Here is a 19918-nt window from a genome sequence, read left to right as displayed (position 1 = left end):
TAAAATTTATTGATGATATAAAAATAATTATCAAAAAACCAGATAATAATAATAATAATAATAATAATAATAGTCATTTAATAAATATTTATATTCTAGATAATTAAATAAAATTAAAAATAAACTAAAGGTTTTAAAATTAATGTTGTCTCGATCATTAATACATATTTATATATATATATATTATTTATATAAATAGTTATTAAGTTTTGAATTATTTTTTTAAACGACTAATTAAAATAACTGTCTATAATAATAAAACTGTTATATATAGTAGTGGTAAATAAACTGTTACAATCAATCATATGTTACAAATACTATCATATTATATGAACCGGAGCTGGAAAATAGGAGTTACAGTCATCGGTATATATCATACATATCAACACCAGGAAGACAGACAACAACAACAATTTCAGACATTAATAAATAAAATAAAATACTGGAAACAACCGATAGTTAGCTTGAGATATGCCCATCAAATAGACATCTACAGTGCAGAGGAAAAGTGTCTACCGTTTATGGTAAATGTCGTTCAACTGATGTCGTCTGATCCGATGAAATACATTTCTAACGGCAGTGGTATAATAGTGGACAACCAGTTGGGCCTAATTGTAACCAACAATCACGTAATACAAGCAAACGATAGACTGGTTGTCGATTTGATTAACAACGAAACGTTACGCTATTGTGATGTCTTTATCGGAGATGAAAACCAAGAAATTATTTATAGAATGTTTGGCCGAGTAGTCTATACGGCACCGGATCACGAACTGGCACTCATCCAATTGCTACCCATTCGGTCCAATGTATTGCCTGTGTGTAAGTTTACTACCGATTGTCAACCGGGCGATCCCATTGCAGTCATGTCCGCTTCCGAAGGTCAATCTTTTATTTGTGACGGTTTGATTCAAATAATAGATAAGCGCCAAAACTTAATAAAGTGCTACAAAAATCACTATTATATTAATGATTTGGGCGACACAACCGATGTACTGATTCATACCGGGTTTATTGTTGGCGGTTATTCGGGTGGTCCAGTAATCGATATGTCCGGACAGGTAGTGGGAGTACATAAAGGCTCTGTTCGCGGTTATTCATATTTTTCGGCAGCTATTGGCGCTAAAACAGTTATGGGTCAGTTAGAAATATACTATTGTTGCACTGGTAGTATATTGCACCGATAGTTTATTATAGAAAAAACTTACTCTGTTTTTATAAGTTATAAGTTGAGGCAATTTGTTTTATTTTGTACATAGATTTCATAGAAAAAGGCAAACAATATCTATTGACCGAAAATGTTGAAGTAATGAAAGGGTTAGCCAGAAAACACAGGAGACTTATGAAACGGAAAATATTGGGTATAGTTTTGGTTAATAATGAGATAGTAGACTATGCTTTCACATCATATTTAAATAGGTATGAGAGTTAGTGTCTATATATATATATATATATAGAGAGTACTGTATTTACCGGTATATTAGTTTAATATGTATGCATATATATATATATATATATATTGTAATTGCAATATGTGTGTGTGTGTGTGTGTGTGTGTGGTCTTAATTTGTTAATCATAAATTGTATATTACTATTTAATAGTAATAAAATTAATACAATATATATATATATAATAGACAACAGTTACTGATTACCGATTGTATCATTGCCTATAATGATATCCCGTTTACGACACCGGAGGCAATGTCCTATTATGTACAACAATTGCCGGACAATACATCGCCAATAGTAGTGACTGTTTATCGATCAAATTATAATCAATATTTTACAGTTAATACACAACCCATAACTGTTGAGCAATTTCAATGTTAGATAATTTATTATCATTAATATCTGTGTTAAATATTTTATAAAATTATTATATATTATATTAATAAATAAAATACTTTATACATTGCCTACACTATACACATACATATACCGGTATATAATGTATCAATTAATTGTCAAATTAATAAAATTAAACAATTGTTAGCTTTGATAGTGATGTATTTATAATAATAATTATTGCATAATATTGTTACTAAAGTAGACAGTAATATCAAATGAATTAAAATTTATAGTTAATAATAAATTAAACAATATTAAAATAAACCGTAAGTACTGTAAGTTTATCAAATTTTATTAATTATGTTTTATTTGTATAACTAAATTTTAGTTCAAAAGCTATATAAAGTTTTATTTATCTAATCATGTTTGTATTTAATAATAAAATATTAATAATTTAAAACATTTACAATACAAAAAAAATAAATTGGAGAACTTAATGAAATACATAAAATACATTTTTAAAAGTATCTTAATCTTATTGATTATTATTAATATTATAAATTATAGTCTAAACTATTATTGTCTCATAAAATAATATATTTTAATTTACTGTTAATAATAACTATTACTTGAAAGACAAATAGCTATGTATTAGATAAATAAAATAATAATTTAATGATAACGAATTTATTTTTAAAGTTACTTTATAATATATTATTGTTTTTACAAAATTATTGTGTAATATACTGTAATTTAATTATAATTTTTTTTAGTATACACTAAATGTTTATTTTTAATAAAATATAATACTTATCTGTTTATCAAATCTACACAATAATGTTGCTGTTATGTTGTTGTTGTTGTCATTGATTGTATACTACGGTATCTCTAAGCCAACTAAACCTAACCATCACTTGAACCAGTTGTATGTGAGTGCATCACTGGCTGTCAATCGTTTTTCAGGTTTGGGCTCCAGTAGTAAATTGCAGAGTTTCTGTGCCTCAAGATTCACACCTTTGCGGTACAAATACTTTTTGGCCTTTTGTTTCGCTACATAAGTGTCTTTACGGCCGACCTCTGAGCCAAACGGTCGGTTAAAGCACAGCATTTCAAACATTGAGACACCCATAGAGTACAGGTCGGCCCGTTTGGCGTCGTATACCTTTCCGTCTTCCAGTGCTAGAACTTCGGGTGCGCTATACAATTGGGTGCCACAAGTGGTTCCCCGCATCAGCTTTTCGGTGGGTGTCTCGAGCGACACAACGGCAAACCCAAAATCGGTTAGCAATGCATCGGTAAAGTTGTTGTCCAACAAAAAGTTATCGGGTTTGAGGTCACGATGGGCCACACCTTTGACGTGCAAATAGGCCAACCCTTCCATAATATCTCGAAACCATTTTTTTGATTTTTTCTCTTCAATAGGTTTCTTGGTTTTCTCTAAATAGTCACCAATGGATCCGTTGGTCGCAAAGTTCATAAATATAAACGCTTGACGTCTGGTCTTTACCACGTCGTGCGCGTGCATTACGTTCTTGTGTTTCAATTTTCTCATGATTTTCATCTCATTTTTCAGACACTTGTCCCGCCAGATGGCCTGATCAGGGTTTGTCAGGTCGAACCACTTGCAGGCAAACAGTTTGTCCGGTATTTTGGACGACGTTACCTTAAAAACAGTAGCGTATGCGCCCTCTCCTACTTTTTCGCCCAATATAAAGCCCAAATCGGTGACGGCTTTAGGAAAAACACCCGACGATGGACCGGCACTGACCGTACTGTCCTGAGATACCTGACTGTCCGTACGAAATATGGTTTGATTGGCCATCGATTAGAAAGCCCTGTATATGCTATGATCTGGTGAATGATATTTTAAATTGATTGCACATCAAAAATGATTTAAAACGTTAAAAGTTTATAGTTTTAATTGATTTTTCAAATTAATATTAAAATAATTATTTTGTTGTATTAATAAAACTATTGTTATCGTCACGTATGGCTTAAGATTTATATTTACCGAAAATTTAAATTAAATACAATGTATTGTCTCATGAAATAATATATTTTAATTTACTGTAAATAACTGTTTTGTAAAATTTTATTATTTTTCAGTTGTGTTATTTGCAATTGAATGTTATAAATATCATATCATATGTACCGGAGCTGGAAAATGGGAATCAAAGTGATCTGTATATATCATACATATCAACACCTGAAGGACAGACAACAACAACAATTTCAGATATTAATAACTGAAACAAAATGCTGGAAACAGTCGATAATTAGTTTGAGATGTGCCCATCAAATGGATAACAACAGTGCCGGACAAAAATGTCTACCGTTTATGGTAAATATCATTCAAACGATGTCATCAGACCCGTTGAATACCATTACTAATGCCAGTGGTTTTATAGCGGACAACCAGTTTGGCCTAATTGTGACCAACAATCACGTAACACAAGCAAACGATACACTGGTTGTCGATTTGATTAACAACGAAACCTTACGCTATTGTGATGTCTTTATCGGAGAAGAAAACCAAGAAATTATTTATAGAATGTTTGGCCGAGTAGTCTATACGGCACCGGATCACGAACTGGCACTTATCCAATTGCTACCCATTCGGTCCAATGTACTACCTGTGTGCAAGTTTACTACAGATTGTCAACCGGGCGATCCTATTGTTGTAATATCCTCTAAAGGTGGCCAATCTTTTATTGCTGACGGTTTAATTCAAATAATAGATAAGCGCCAAAACCTAATAAAGTGCTACAAAAATGCTAATTATATTAATGATTTGGGCGACACAACCGATGTACTGATTCATACCGGGTTTATTGTTGGCGGTTATTCGGGTGGTCCAGTAATCGACATGTCCGGACAGGTAGTGGGAGTACATAAAGGCTCTGTTCGCGGTTATTCATATTTTTCGGCAGCTATTGGCGCTAAAACAGTTATGGGTCAGTTAGAAATATACTATTGTTGCACTGGTAGTATATTGCACCGATAGTTTATTATAGAAAAAACTTACTCTGTTTTTATAAGTTATAAGTTGAGGCAATTTGTTTTATTTTGTACATAGATTTCATAGAAAAAGGCAAACAATATCTATTGACCGAAAATGTTGAAGTAATGAAAGGGTTAGCCAGAAAACACAGGAGACTTATGAAACGGAAAATATTGGGTTTAGTTTTGGTGAACAACCAGATAGTAGACTATACTTTCACATCATATTTAACTAGGTATGAGAGTTAATGCATGTATGTATTCATGTATGTGTGTGTGTGTGTGTGTATTATTAAAAATTTGAAATAATAAATTGTTAAATAAACTACATAATAATAATAATAATTCAATATATATATATATATATATATATATATATATAACAGACAACATTTACTGATTACCGACTATATCATTGCCTATAATAACATCCCGTTTACGACACCGGAAGCAATGTCCTATTATGTACAACAATTGCCGGACAATACACCACCAATAGTAGTGACAGTTTATCGATCAAATTATAATCAATATTTTACCGTTAATACACAACCCATAACTGTTGAACAGTTTCATTGTTAGATATTATTATTATTATTATTATTAATACATGTTATAAATATATTACTAAATTATTGTATCAATATATCAATAAATACTGTATACATTTATTTATTAAATATTAATTTTAAATATAGTAAAAACTAAAACTCGAGTCTATCTAAGTGAACCGTTTGACCGATCCGACCAAAACCAAGATAAGCAACTTTATATTAGTATTATCTACATGTTTGGTCACTTTGTTATTCAAATATCTGTTCCCAAAATAATGGGGGAGGGGGTGGTATGCGGACATAATTTGTTTTAAAACTCAGTTTTTTCGTGTATACTTCGGGAACGGGTAGACCGATCCGACCGGAACCAAGATATGTAACTTTATATTATTATTATCTACAAGTTTAATGTTCGGTCACTTTGTTGTCAGGCCATCGGTTCTCAAGATATATGGGGTCTCTGTGATGGGTCTGCGGATTAGTCGCCACCAAATAAAAACAATAATAAAATAAAACCTAACTATTTATGAAATAACTAATTAATTTATATCTTTATTTTTTTATAACTAGTCAATAGTTGTTATACAATGTTATACAGTATATACAGTATAATTTTTTTTTTTAATAAAGTTTCATTTAATTAATCATGTTTGTATTTAATAATATAAAACATTCACAATAAAAAATTTAATTAAAAAAAACCAATAAAAAAATTACAAAAGTCTACTTATTGTCTCACGAAATAATATACTTTTAATTTACTGTTAATAACCGTTAATTTTAAAATCTTATTATTTTTTAGTTGTGTTATTTGCAATTGAATGTTACAAAAATTATCATATCATATGTACCGGAGCTGGAAAATGGGAGTCAAAGTGATCTGTATATATCATACATATCAACAATTGAAGGACAGACAACAACAACAACAAAATCAGACATTAATAGCTGAAACAAAATACTGGAAACAGTCGATAATTAGTTTGAGATGTGCCCATCAAATGGATAACAACAGTGCCGGACAAAAATGTCGACCGTTTTTGGTGAATATTCTCCGCCAAATGTCGTCCGACCCGACGTCCACCATTTCTAACGCCAGCGGTATAATAGTGGACAACCAGTTGGGCCTAATTGTGACCAACAATCACGTAACGCAAGCAAACGATACACTGGTTGTCGATTTGATTAACAACGAAACCTTACGCTATTGTGATGTCTTTATTGGTGAACAAAACCAAGATATTGTTAGAAGAATGTTTGGCCGAGTAGTCTATACGGCACCGGATCACGAACTGGCACTCATCCAATTGCTAGGCATACGACCGAATGTGTTACCTGTTTGCATGTTTACTACCGATTGCCAACCGGGCGCTAACATTGCAGTCATGTCCGGTATGAATGGCCGATCGACAATTACTGACGGCTTAATTCAAATAATAGATAAGCGCCAGAATCTAGTCGATTGCTACGAGTTTTATGCATATACTAAAAATATTGGCGACACCACTGATATATTGATTCATACCGGGTTTATTGTTGGCGGTTTTTCGGGTGGTCCAGTAATCGACATGTCCGGACAGGTACTGGGAGTACATAGTGGCAGTATTCACGGTTCATCATATTTTGCTTTAGCTATTGGTGCTAAAACAATCATTGGTTAGTAAACTAGCAAATAATTTAGTGTAGCACTGGTAGTTAATTGCATCAATAGTTTGTTTGTTTTTATTGTATTAAAATTTATTGTACTCTATGTTTTAGAGATATGTGATGAGATGGTTAATTAATTTTTTTAAAACAATTTTCAATAGATTTCATAGAGAAAGGCAAACACTATCTATTGACTCAAAGTGTTGAAATCATGAAAGGGTTGGTTAAAAAAACAATTGAAATTTCTATTAAAAACAAAACATTGGGTATTGTTTTGGTGAACAACCAGATAGTAGGCTTTACATTCATATCACATTTAACTAAGTATTAGTCTTATATATATATATAATTTATTTATTTTTTTATTGATTGAAACTACATTTATATAATAGTAATAAAATTAATTTATAATATACTGTATATATATAACAGACAGCATTTATATATCAACGACAATATAGTTTCCTATAATAATATCCCGTTTACGACACCGGAAGCAATGTCCGATTATGTACAACAATTGCCGGACAATACACCACCAATAGTACTGACCGCTTATCGATCCTATTATAATCAATATTTTACAGTTAATACACAACCCATAATTGTTGAACAATTTTATTGTTAGATATTATTATTTTTAATACATTTGATAAATATATTAGTAAAACAATTTTCAATAAAGTTTAATTTAATTAATATTATTTGTATGTAATATTAATACTAATATTAAAATTTTAATAATATAAAACATTTGTTTCAAACAAATTAATTAATTAAAGTATTAATAAAAACTAATAAAATAAATATGTTTTGTTATGTCTAAGTTAAAAACAATTAATTATTATTAAAAATATATATAAGTTTCTCAATTTGTCTAAATTAATTAATTATAGTTTTTGTAACATAAATATACAGTAATTATTACAATAAAATATTAATTAGATTATACTCTTTTGATTTAAATATTTTATTGAGTTAAAACTAATTAATAATATTTTTTGATAATATAATATTATTAAACAACATTATAACTCTAAATTAAAATTAAAAAAGTATAAATTGCAAAGATTTTCTATTAGTTTTTTATTATTAACTAAAAATAATATAAAATATTAATAAAAAACAATTCATATAAAATTATTTATAATGAATAAAATTTTTATTTTATTAGTTATTGTATGCATTAGTTGTACTGCAGTGTCGGGTCAGTACCTATTGGTTGGTGCCATTAATGCCATATCCAATGCACTGTTGGGTTTGTCACGACCGGCCAGAAGTATCGGGTTTCTCAATGGATTTGCTGCTGATATACGAGGAAAGGTAGACAATGCTATGTCTACAGTTAACAATGATGTCCATCAGGTGTTATCACGATTGCATTCCGGTGTCGATAAAGTCAAAAATAGTTTCTATAGTTCGGCCAACTATACTGAACTGACCACACAATTTGCCAGTGCATCTAATCAACTAAATTCATTGGTCGACTCTAATAATACCGTTCCCCTATCACTATACGCCCAAATTTTGTCATTGTTTCGGCCATTGGAAGACAAAAGAGCCGGGTTTGTACAGCAAGCAAGTGATGATCTGTTGGCTAAAAGTCAAAATTTATACAAATTATTGAATGGTAACTCTAATGATATCAAAAAACAATTGAATGAAACACTGGGTAAAGTGTTGGCATCGGCTCAGGCTATCAGAGACTCAAGGAAACAAGGACTCAATCACAATAAGGCTGAACTGTTAGGTGTTGTACAACCACTACTAACTTTGGCTAAACGAGGAAATCCATCAGCCATTGCAACACTATTTGATATGTCATATCTTGTGGTTAAAACAGGTTTGGGTGTCCGACATAATGTTGCCGCCATTAAAGAGTCACTGGAAAGGGATCAGTCGGCCGTTCAAAGAGATGAACAAAAATATGTGTCGGACAGCGATCTGAGTGCTCAGTTACAGTCAGCTAACGATGCACTTCAGCAACAGATCACGGGATACGAGACTGATCTGAAAGGTGTCGAAGATATACTCAATCAGTTTGGTCTCTATCACCCATTGATTGACATTTTGTCGGCAATTAAATTGTAATCAGATTTCGGATATAAAACTTTATGCTATTTTGAAAGACAATACTGATATTAACTCTTATATTAAATTTTTCTTATGATAAAACTTTTTAAATTTGTTAAATTTTATTAATTATGTATTCTTATATGAAATATTCAAAATAATAAAAAAAATAGTTATTAAGCATTATAATTAAATTATATTGTTTATTGTAATTTAATTTTAAAAAATATTTTTAATATGTTTTTGAAAATGTAAGACAAGCAAAGTCTTAATTTATATGTAATAATAGGCAAATTGAATCATGTTTTTAAATATATTTTATATTAAATAAAATTGTATTGAATTAGTAAATAAGATTATTTCAATGCTAATATTTTAATATAAATAACATAGTTAAAATAATATAAACTTTTAAGTTAATAAGGTTAACATTTAATAAATTAAAATAATTAAAAATTAAAAGTAATTATATTAATAAAATTAATAATAGTTAATTTGTACAGTAAATTTAGTTATTAATACATAACATTAATACACAACAAATTTAATAATTACAACAACAGTAATCAAGTAATAGAAATGTTATAATAAATCACATTGCTAATAAAACAACAGTTAAATTAAATAGTGTGTTTTTATGATAAAGTTAAAAACAATAAATTATTATAACAGTATATAAAACAATTAATAATAATTTTTAAGCATTTAGAAAGTAATAAATTAGTTATTAGTAATAACTTATTACAAATAACTATTATATGTTAAAAATAAAGTAACTATAGATTATTAATTAGTTTATACTCTTTTGATATTTTATTTAAGTAAAAACCTATTAATAATTTTTTTTTTAAATATTCGATATTAAGCATAAAATAAATTGTAAAACACAAATATATATAAAGCAACAAATTATTATAAGTTTTATATTAACTAAAAATATTATTAAATATTAATAAAAAACAATTCATATAAAATTATTTATAATGAATAAAATCTCTATTTTATTAGTTATTGTATGCATTAGTTGTACTGCAGTGTCGGGTCAGTACCTATTGGTTGGTGCCATTAATGCCATATCCAATGCACTGTTGGGTTTGTCACGACCGGCCAGAAGTACTGGTTTTTTCAATGGATTGACTGCTGATATACGAGGAAAGGTAGACAATGCTGTGTCGACAGTTAGCAATGATGTCCATCAGGTGTTATCACGACTGCATTCCGGTGTCGATAAAGTCAAAAATAGTTTCTATAGTTCGGCCAATTATACTGAACTGACCACACAATTTGCCAGTGCATCTAATCAACTAAATTCATTGGTCGACTCTAATAATACCGTTCCCCTATCATTATACGCAAATATTTTATCACTGTTTCGGCCATTGGAAGATAAGAGAGCCGGGTTTGTACAGCAAGCAAGTGATGATCTGTTGGCTAAAAGTCAAAGTTTGTACAATTTATTGAATGGTAACTCCAATGATATCAAACAACAATTGAATGAAACTCTGGGAAAAGTGTTGGCATCGGCTCAGGCCATCAGAGACTCAAGAAAACAGGGACTCAATCACAATAAGGCTGAACTGTTAGGTGTTGTACAACCACTACTAACGTTGGCTAAACGAGGAAATCCATCAGCCATTGCAACACTATTTGATATGTCATATCTTGTGGTTAAAACAGGTTTGGGTGTCAGACATAATGTTGCCGCCATTAAAGAGTCACTGGAAAGGGATCAGTCGGCCGTTCAAAGAGATGAACAAAAATATGTGTCGGACAGCAAACTAAGTGCTCAGTTACAGTCAGCCAACGAAGCACTTCAGCAACAGATCACGGGATACGAGTCTGACCTGAAAGGTGTCGAAGATATACTCAATCAGTTCGGTCTCTATCACCCATTGATAGATATTTTGTCGGCAATTAAATTGTAATCAGAGTTCTGATATAAAACTAAATGCTATTAATATTTTTTGTAGTATTAGATTTTATTGTTATTGAAACCTATTAATGTATCTTTTGAATAATATGTTTTGTTTAAAATAAAAATATAATTATAAAGCATTATTATTATTTTTTAAATGTTTATGGATTAATTTGATAAATATTATAATGTTTAATTATTTTATGTTTGCAAAACTTTTCTAATTTATAATTAATAAATAATTTCATTTAATATGTATTATTGTGAGTTAAATTATATCACGAGAGAGAGAGAGAGAGAGAGAGAGAGAGAGAGAGAGAGAGAAAGTCATATTAAATTTTTTAAAATTTTAATTCATGCAATTAATTATAATTAAACAATATTAATTAAAGTAAATAATTTGTTGAGCGAGACTATCGGAAAATATTATACAAAAAATAATAGTTTTGAATTAATAATTTATATTTATATGTAATTCATATTAATTAAAGTGACGGTTTATTTTGAAATATTTTGTTAAAAATGATTAAACAACTTATAGCACTGGGAGCTCACAAACGGTTAGTCATAATATATAGATAAATAAAGATTGATAATACATTTCTCTCTCTCTCTCTCTCTCTCTCTCTCTCTCTCTCTCTCTCTCTCTCTCTCTCTCTCTCTCTCTTCATACCTTACTTTCTAAACACTACAAAACATTGTACATCTCTATTGATAAAACAAACAAACAGTTGCCAATTGGCCGCACTGTTTACATTGTATGACACATATCATCGGCGACTAGACCGACAGTCGCTGTCCATCAGATTGTGGCCATCAAATGATATTGGCCGCCGCTATTTGTTGGATATGAGACGGGCGCATATGGCAGCCGATCTGCTTAATTTGGGCGAACAGTGCCAGCCGTTTGTGGTCTGTGTCGTCAAAAGTAAACAGTCGGTCATAAATAGTTACTGTGGCATAACGACCGGTGTCATTGTGGACAATCAGTTGGGTTTAATTGTTACCAACTATTCTGCGATTGCCGGTTCCGATATCGTAACCATTATATTCAATAATCCTAGACTGCGATATTTGGACGTTTTTGTTGGCCATAACAGCCAGCAATTAGCTAAAGAAACAACTGGTCGAGTAGTCTATACCGAACCTTATCGTAATCTGGCGCTTATCCAGTTGCCGCCTGTAAATCCCGGACGGCTAGTTTGCGCCAACTTTACTATTACAACCAGCGAACCGGGCGATCCAATTGTTGCAATCGGACGACAAATTAAACAATACTTTATAAACGATGGCCTGATTGTACAGCCGACAGTCGTGTCTGTGCCTTATGAGTTAGCAACGCGTGACGTGCCGGTCATATGTCGTGAATACTGTATGCATACAGGTTTTATCAGTAACGCCCATTATGGCGGACCGGTAATCAACATGAATGGACAGGTGATTGGCATTATTCTACATCATATGGGCGGTTTCTCATACTATATTCTTACTATCAAAGCCGAAGCCATTATCGGTAAGTTAGACACACACACACACACACACACACACACACACACACACACACACACACACACACACACACACACACACACACACACACACACACACACACACATACATACATACATACATACACACATACATAAACACAAACACACATATACACAAACACACACACACTCACGCACACATAAACACAAACACACTTTTTTATTGATCGTTATCTCTATATGTTGTATATATAGATTTTATCAATAAGGGAAAGACCTATTTGGCCCACAATGAGCCGCAAATGGTGATTGGACGGAGAAATAATTACGAAAGAGGAACCAACAAAACTTTAGGACTGATCTTAACTGGCAATAGGATTGTTGATATAGCATTGACATCATTAGAAATCAAGTAATTTAATACCGTTCCCTTATATATATACAAACATGTCCTCTTAGAGGGAGAGAGAGAGAGTTGATATAATTAATTTGTCAATTCATTATTATATTATTATATAGAAATCAATTGAAGGTCACCGATAGTATCGAGTATTACAATAACCAACCGTTCAATACACCCGACCAATTGGCACAGTATGTACAGCAGATGGCCGACAATGAGTTTATCGAACTGACTATCAATCGAGAGGGTTATGACATGCAATTCAGTGTTAATGTAATACCAGTAACTGTTAGACAAATTAGTTTATAGATTATGGATGTTATTGTCATAATATTTTTATAATAAGAAAAAAAAAAGTTTTTTTTAGTTATAAAAATAATTAATATTATTTGTGTGTTTTAAAATTTCACAATTTTTTCAATTATACAGTATATTATGTATATTTATTTATTGATTATATTATTATAGTTATTTTTAATTTTTAATTTTACAATTTGTTATTGTTTTTAAAAAAAATATTTTTCAAAACATTTTTTTTGTATCTAATTTCTATGTTTTTAATTTAACATTTAAATTAATTATTAAATAAATTCTTCATTTTATTAACTATAATTATTGTTTTGTTTTTGTGTTAATGATTATCTATAAAAAAATGTTTAACAACTAATTATATTGTTTCAATATATAATAAAAGTTAATATAAATTTTTAGTAAAACATTTTATTATAAATATATATATATTAGTTAATATTAAACAATATATTGTATTAGCTGTATCTAAAGAAAGTTATTACAAAAAAATTGATTAAAATAATTCACAAGATTTGCTATTATATTGTCTAAAATATTATTATATTATATCATAATTTATTTTTTTTAAATAAATATTATTTATCTATGTTTGAAAAGTTAAAATATCTATAGTATAGATTCTATACTATTATCTATATTGAAAACTATTACAATATTATGACTAATATTATAATACAGTATTTATCTTTAATAAAACTTTTTTTGAAACTTCACATAAATTTGAAACGTTTTTAATGTACAACACTTGTTGTAAACAGTGTTTACAAACATTACGGTATATTTCAAACATCAATTGAATGTAAATATAATTTTTTATTTTAGTTTAAACTTTATTTATAATAATTATAAAATAATTTAGTTGTTTATTAATTAACAATAATGTCATTATTATTATTAACTGATAAATCGTTGTGTGATTTAAGTCGATATCAATTGTATTCAATGGTTAACGCATTGAGACGTGAAGTCCAGTGTTTGACAAATGATTTATTAAGATATCAATTGTTGACAAAAAAGTTACAAAAATATCAGCAATTAATTGATTCAATCGATGAAACAATTGATAAAAATTTAGTGAAAAATCAAATCAATTCATTGATTGTCACCAAAAGTTGTTCCGTGTCTTTGAAGTCATTAAACAGTACAAAGAATTGCAATCAATTGAACGGTATTTTAATTATTTATAAATTTATTTTTTTTAATTGATTTAAATTTCAATTTTATATTTCAGATATAAAATCAATTGGTTGTCAAACAAGTGTTAAATTACTATTGAATCAGTGGACACAAACTGATGATAAGTTAAGAAATACTAATGAAGTAAATAATGAAGAGATTGAAGACATTGATTGTAAGATAAGTTGTCAATCAATGGATGAGACAATCGAGGAAAGAGTTGATGAAAATAATGACAATAATAGTTGTAATAGAAATGAAATGAAGAGTAATGAAGAAAAGTCAAGTAATTTACAAATATTGACAAACAATATATTGAATAAAAGGTTAACCATTGATGACAATGATTTAGTTATCAATAACAATGATCAGACAGTTGTGAATGACAACAAAACAACTGATAAAGATATCATCGATGAATGTTTTGTTAATGATGTTAATGTTGATGACATGAATCAATTGAAGACTACTAATAGAGATGAATCTCAATGTGAAAATGTTGAACAACTTATGGATCAATCAATTGCTTCTTATTCGCTAAGAAATCAACCGACAATCAGTTATACAGTTAATAGTAATTTAGGTGAAAATACTAATGATAGTGATAGTGATAATACTGTTTTTGATGACTATATACAAGATTTAGATCAATCAGAGGATGACAATTGTATGGATCAAATGTATATCAAATCTGAAATTGTTATCAATAGTGAGGACAATGACAATTGCAATGAACTATTGGAGACAGAGATGAAGAGTTTGGGATCAAAGAATAAAACAAAGTTTAATAAAACTGATCGTAAAAAAACTAAAACAAGTATCAAAAAGAAATTACCGAAGAAAACAGTCAAATGTAGGAACTGTTTGTCTGATGGCATAGACGAGTGTCGACATCAGTACAGGTGTCGGATCAATGGTTGCAACAAACTGTTTGAATCGGCCAAAGAGTGTAACGATCACACAGAGAGCATACATTCAGAGACAATACGATTTCGATGCGATGTCGACCCGTGTCGTCAAACTTTTGTCTTGAAGGTCAACTATGATCGTCATATACGCGATGATCACCAAAGGGAACCAAAGTATAATGAATTTGTCAAAGAGATTATTGATGTAAGTGGTGACAAAAAATACCAGTGCCATTGGGATGGCTGCGAAAGGTTGCCGTACAAACACCGAGAGTCATGCGTTCATCATATATGCGATCAACATTTGTTGCCGCCGAGAGACTACCGGTGCGATTGGCTCGGATGTGGTAAAGTGTATAAAACAAATCATGATTTACGCTATCATCAGACTGAACACGAAAACAAGTCCTATCAGTGTCAACAGTGTCCGGCAATATTTGCGTCCGAACAACGATTAAAACGACATATTGAAAGACATGGATCTACATACCAGTGCAAACACATCAACTGTCAGTTCCAATCGGGAAACCTCGGCAAATATAACCGGCATCTGCTTAACGTACATAACAAGACTAATCAACAATTACGGTGCGATATCGACGAGTGTACCAAAATATACCACATTGCCGGTGATCTGAATCGACATCAACTTCTACGACATCCCGATCACTATCCAGACATTCCCTGGAAAAGTTGTACCCAATCTAACTGTACGTTTCAGTCTAAATGCAATAGCTATCTGACACAACATATCAAAAATCACAGTCGAATATTTGAATGTACAATCGGTGGGTGCGATAAATTGTTTACCACTTCATACAATCTTAACCAACATTACAGAATGGTTCATCCCGACTATATGCCTGACCAACCGTGGCTCAAGTGTCCGGTTGACGGATGCAAGTATACCAGCAAATCGGATAAGAATTTGTCAATACATAGCAAAACTCATACGAAACCGTTTAAATGTGATATTTGTGACAAACGGTTTGCCGCCAGAAATCGCTTGAAAGACCATCAGAGCGAACACAACGGTACTGTCAAAAGGTATCGGTGCGAATGGCCCGGTTGTAGTGCGACATTGAAAGAAAAAGACAAATTAAAATATCATATGGAAAGGCATACGCGCGACAAAACCTATCGGTGCGAATGGCCCGGCTGTGAGCGCACTTATAATTTAAAAGGATCGCTACGCGTTCAGGTTGATCGTGATCATAGGGGAATTGGCGGCTACCGGTGCCAATGGCCAGGATGTGACTATAAGTCTACTAATACGATTAGATGGAAAAATCATTTGAAAATACATGATGGATAATAATAATAATAATTTTTTCATCTATTAGTTAATAATAATTATTAATTTAATAAAAATAATATTTTAAAAAACTGTATTAATAGTATTGTAAATTTTTGTTAATAAACTTTTTTAATTTTTTATGTATTACTAATTTACTGTGGTTTTCTATACTTAAATTATTCAATTAGTAATTAATTTTAAATAATTAGTAAAATTGCTTCAATTTTTAAAAAAAACTAACATTACTGTAATTATTTGATTATAAAAATATTATTTTTAGATTATATTAAAAAATGTGTGACCACTCGGAACGAATCCCTTCCCTTCTGAAACACCTGTAATGGTGTTCAGAAACGGTCATCAATGGCACTGCCGAGTCCTCAACCAATAAGGTTATGGAGGTCTCGGGCACCGACATCGCGCTCAGGAAGGGATCCAATCACTCGTCATTGTGGTTAAGGCTGACTTCACACACATTGGATGTGAAGCTAGGGATACATACTATAGAAATGATTCCGTGAAGTATGATCTTAAAGTATACCTGAGCTCACATACACACTACCCGTCCATTACTATGTTAATAGTATTACAGTTTGTAAGTTAAAAATTTTTATTATTTCAGTAATTAAAACACAATAACTTATATTTAGTATATACTTAGAGATGTTATGGATATTTTAAAAAGACTAAATTTTTATAATAAATCAATAAAAATAGTTAATTTTCTAGTGATTTAATGACTTAAACTAAATTATAAATAATTTTATTACTAAACTATTTTATATTATCAATAAAACATTAAATTACTTGAATTTTTAGTGACGTTTTTACTGAACAACATATGCTTACAGTTTGTGTTTACAAACATTGCATTCAATTTTGAATTTTGTTTTTTAATGTTTTTATTAAATTAATTGTTATTTATTTTATTTGTTAACTGAATGTCTCTAATAATTAGTGACTCGTTGTGTGATTTAAGTCGATATCAATTGTATTCAATGGTTAACGCATTGAGACGTGAAGTCCAGTGTTTGACAAATGATTTATTAAGATATCAGTTATTAACAGAAAAATATGAAAAATATCTGCAATTTATTGAATCAATTGATGAAACAATTGATGAAAATTCACTGAAAACTGATATCAATTCACTGATTATCACCAAAAGCTGTTCCGTGTCTTTGAAAACATTAAACAATACACAGATTTTCCATGAATTTAACGGTAGTTTTAATTATTATTATTTTATTTTGTAGTTATTTTTTTAAACTTTTGTATTTCAGATCTCAAATCAATTGATTGTCAAACATATGTCGAAACACGGGATGAATGGACACAAACTGATGATAAGTCAAGAAATATTAATGAAGTAAATAATGAAGAAATTGAAGACATTGTTTGTCCGATTACTTGTGAATCAATAGATGAGACAATCGAGGAAAGAGTTGTTGAAAACAACGACAATAATAGTTGTAATAGAAATCAAATGAAGACTAATGAAGAAAAGTCAAGTAATTTGCAAATATTGACAAACAATATATTGAATAAAAGGTTAACCATTGATGACAATGATTTAGTTATCAATAACAATGATCAGACAGTTGTGAATGACAACAAAACAACTGATAAAGATATCATCGATGAATGTTTTGTTAATAATGTTAATGTTGATGACATGAATCAATTGAAGACTACTAATAGAGATGAATCTCAATCTGAAAATGTTGAACAAGTTATGGATCAATCGATTGCTTCAAGAAATCAGCCACCAATTAATTATGCAGATAACAGTAATAAAAACATTAACAATGATAGTGATAGTGATGACACTGTTTTTGATGACTATATACAAGATTTAGATGATTCAGATGTAGATAACAATTGTATGGATCAATTGGATGTCAATCAGTCGAAAAGTTTAGGATCAAAGATAAAAACAATGTCTAATAAAACTGATCGTAAAAAAACTAAAACAATTATCAAAAAGAATTTATCGAAGAAAACAGTCAAATGTACGAACTGTTTGACTAATGGTTTAGATAAGTGTCGACATCAGTACAGATGTCGGATAAACTGTTGCAACAAACTGTTTAAATCGGCCAAAGAGTGCAACCATCACATGGAAACCATACATTCAGAGACAATACGATTTCAATGCGATGTCGACCCGTGTCGTCAAACATTTGTCTCTAAGATCAACTATGATCGTCATATACGCAATGATCACCAAAGGGAACCAAAATATAATGAATTTGTCAAAGAGATTATTGATGTAAGTGGTGACAAAAAATACCAGTGCCAGTGGGAGGGCTGCGAAAAGTTGCCGTACAAACACCGAACGTCATGCGTTCATCATATATGCGATCAACATTTATTGCCGCCGAGAGACTACCGGTGCGATTGGCTCGGATGTGGTAAAGTGTATAAATCTAATCAAGACTTACGCTATCATCAGACTGAACACGAAAACAAGTCCTATCAGTGCCAACAGTGTCCGGCAATATTTCCGTCCGAACATCGATTAAAACGACATATTGAACGACATGGATCTACATACCAGTGCGAATACGTCAATTGTCAGTTCCAATCGGGAAGCCTCGGCGTCTATAACCAACATTTGATAGTCACACATAACAAGAGTGGTCGACAATTACAGTGCGATGTCGAAGGTTGTACCCAAGTATACCATTTGAATAGTTATCTGAAACGACATCAACTTCGAGATCATCCCGAACTCTATCCGGACATTCCTTGGAAGAAATGTACTCAATCTAACTGTACGTATCGGACTAAAATCACTAGACATCTGACACAACATATCAAGCAACACACTGTCAAATTTGAATGTGAAATTACCGGATGCGGTAAAATGTTGGCCACTGTATGGTCGCTTAGACAACACTACAAAATGGTTCATCCCGACGATCATCCAGATATACCGTGGCTCCAGTGTCCGGTTGACGGATGCAAGTATACCAGCAAATCGGAGTTTCGTATGTCAATGCATAGCAAAACTCATACGAAACCGTTTAAATGTGATATTTGTGACAAACGGTTTGCCGAGAAAAGCTCGTTCCAGAGACATAGGCTCGAACACAACGGTATTGTCAAAAGGTATCGGTGCGATTGGCCCGGTTGTAGTGCAGCACTGAAAAATAAGCACGCACTGAAATGTCATCGGGAGAGCCATACACGCGACAAAGTCTATCGGTGCGAATGGCCTGGTTGTGAGCGCACCTATAACCTAAAAGGATCTCTACAAGGTCATGTAGGTCGTGAACATAAGGGCCTAACTGGTTACCGGTGCCATTGGCCCGGTTGTGACTATAAGACAACTAATACGATTAGATGG

General features: G+C 31.0%; 6 protein-coding genes and 1 non-coding gene across 7 annotated transcripts; 5 read left to right on the top strand and 2 right to left on the bottom strand.

The window, feature by feature from the left end:
* The first annotated feature begins 284 nt into the window (after window positions 1-284).
* Window positions 285-1833, top strand: LOC128959845 (uncharacterized). Its single transcript, XM_054305864.1, has 3 exons — window positions 285-1137; window positions 1260-1419; window positions 1638-1833. The coding sequence occupies exons 1-3, from the start codon at window positions 306-308 to the stop codon at window positions 1831-1833; spliced, it is 1188 nt and encodes a 395-aa protein (XP_054161839.1). The 5' UTR covers window positions 285-305.
* Window positions 1834-2635: 802 nt separating this feature from the next.
* On the bottom strand, window positions 2636-3680 carry LOC128960461 (testis-specific serine/threonine-protein kinase 3-like). The gene has a single exon (XM_054306551.1). It carries the CDS (start codon window positions 3611-3613, stop codon window positions 2702-2704), a length of 912 nt encoding a protein of 303 aa, XP_054162526.1. The 5' UTR covers window positions 3614-3680; the 3' UTR covers window positions 2636-2701.
* A 200-nt stretch (window positions 3681-3880) lies between these two features.
* LOC128959844 (uncharacterized) lies at window positions 3881-5373 on the top strand. The gene is made up of 4 exons (XM_054305863.1): window positions 3881-4132; window positions 4200-4745; window positions 4868-5027; window positions 5178-5373. Exons 1-4 carry the CDS (start codon window positions 4117-4119, stop codon window positions 5371-5373), a joined length of 918 nt encoding a protein of 305 aa, XP_054161838.1. The 5' UTR covers window positions 3881-4116.
* A 6086-nt stretch (window positions 5374-11459) lies between these two features.
* LOC128959843 (uncharacterized serine protease syc0938_d-like) lies at window positions 11460-14692 on the top strand. Its single transcript, XM_054305862.1, has 6 exons — window positions 11460-11540; window positions 11712-12493; window positions 12726-12882; window positions 12990-13174; window positions 14417-14629; window positions 14688-14692. The coding sequence occupies exons 1-6, from the start codon at window positions 11503-11505 to the stop codon at window positions 14690-14692; spliced, it is 1380 nt and encodes a 459-aa protein (XP_054161837.1). The 5' UTR covers window positions 11460-11502.
* A 107-nt stretch (window positions 14693-14799) lies between these two features.
* On the top strand, window positions 14800-16584 carry LOC128959842 (zinc finger protein 658B-like). Its single transcript, XM_054305861.1, has one exon. The coding sequence runs from the start codon at window positions 14812-14814 to the stop codon at window positions 16582-16584; it is 1773 nt and encodes a 590-aa protein (XP_054161836.1). The 5' UTR covers window positions 14800-14811.
* Window positions 16585-16866: 282 nt separating this feature from the next.
* LOC128960696 (small nucleolar RNA U3) lies at window positions 16867-17098 on the bottom strand. Its single transcript, XR_008484601.1, has one exon. It is a non-coding gene; the product is annotated as a small nucleolar RNA U3 (small nucleolar RNA).
* Window positions 17099-17421: 323 nt separating this feature from the next.
* On the top strand, window positions 17422-19915 carry LOC128959841 (zinc finger protein 761-like; the record flags this gene model as incomplete). The annotated part of the gene is made up of 2 exons (XM_054305860.1): window positions 17422-17790; window positions 17850-19915. Coding segments are annotated over exons 1-2 (2349 nt in total), but the record flags the coding sequence as incomplete, so codon positions are not given.
* Window positions 19916-19918: the final 3 nt, after the last annotated feature.

Source organism: Oppia nitens, unplaced genomic scaffold (genome assembly GCF_028296485.1).
Source record: "Oppia nitens isolate AA-2021 unplaced genomic scaffold, nextdenovo-longstitch-racon4-pilon3 scaffold4_pilon_pilon_pilon, whole genome shotgun sequence".
NCBI lineage: Eukaryota > Metazoa > Arthropoda > Arachnida > Sarcoptiformes > Oppiidae > Oppia > Oppia nitens.
The sequence above is the reverse complement of the archived record's forward strand: the minus strand, read 5'-3'. Positions and strand labels throughout refer to the sequence as shown.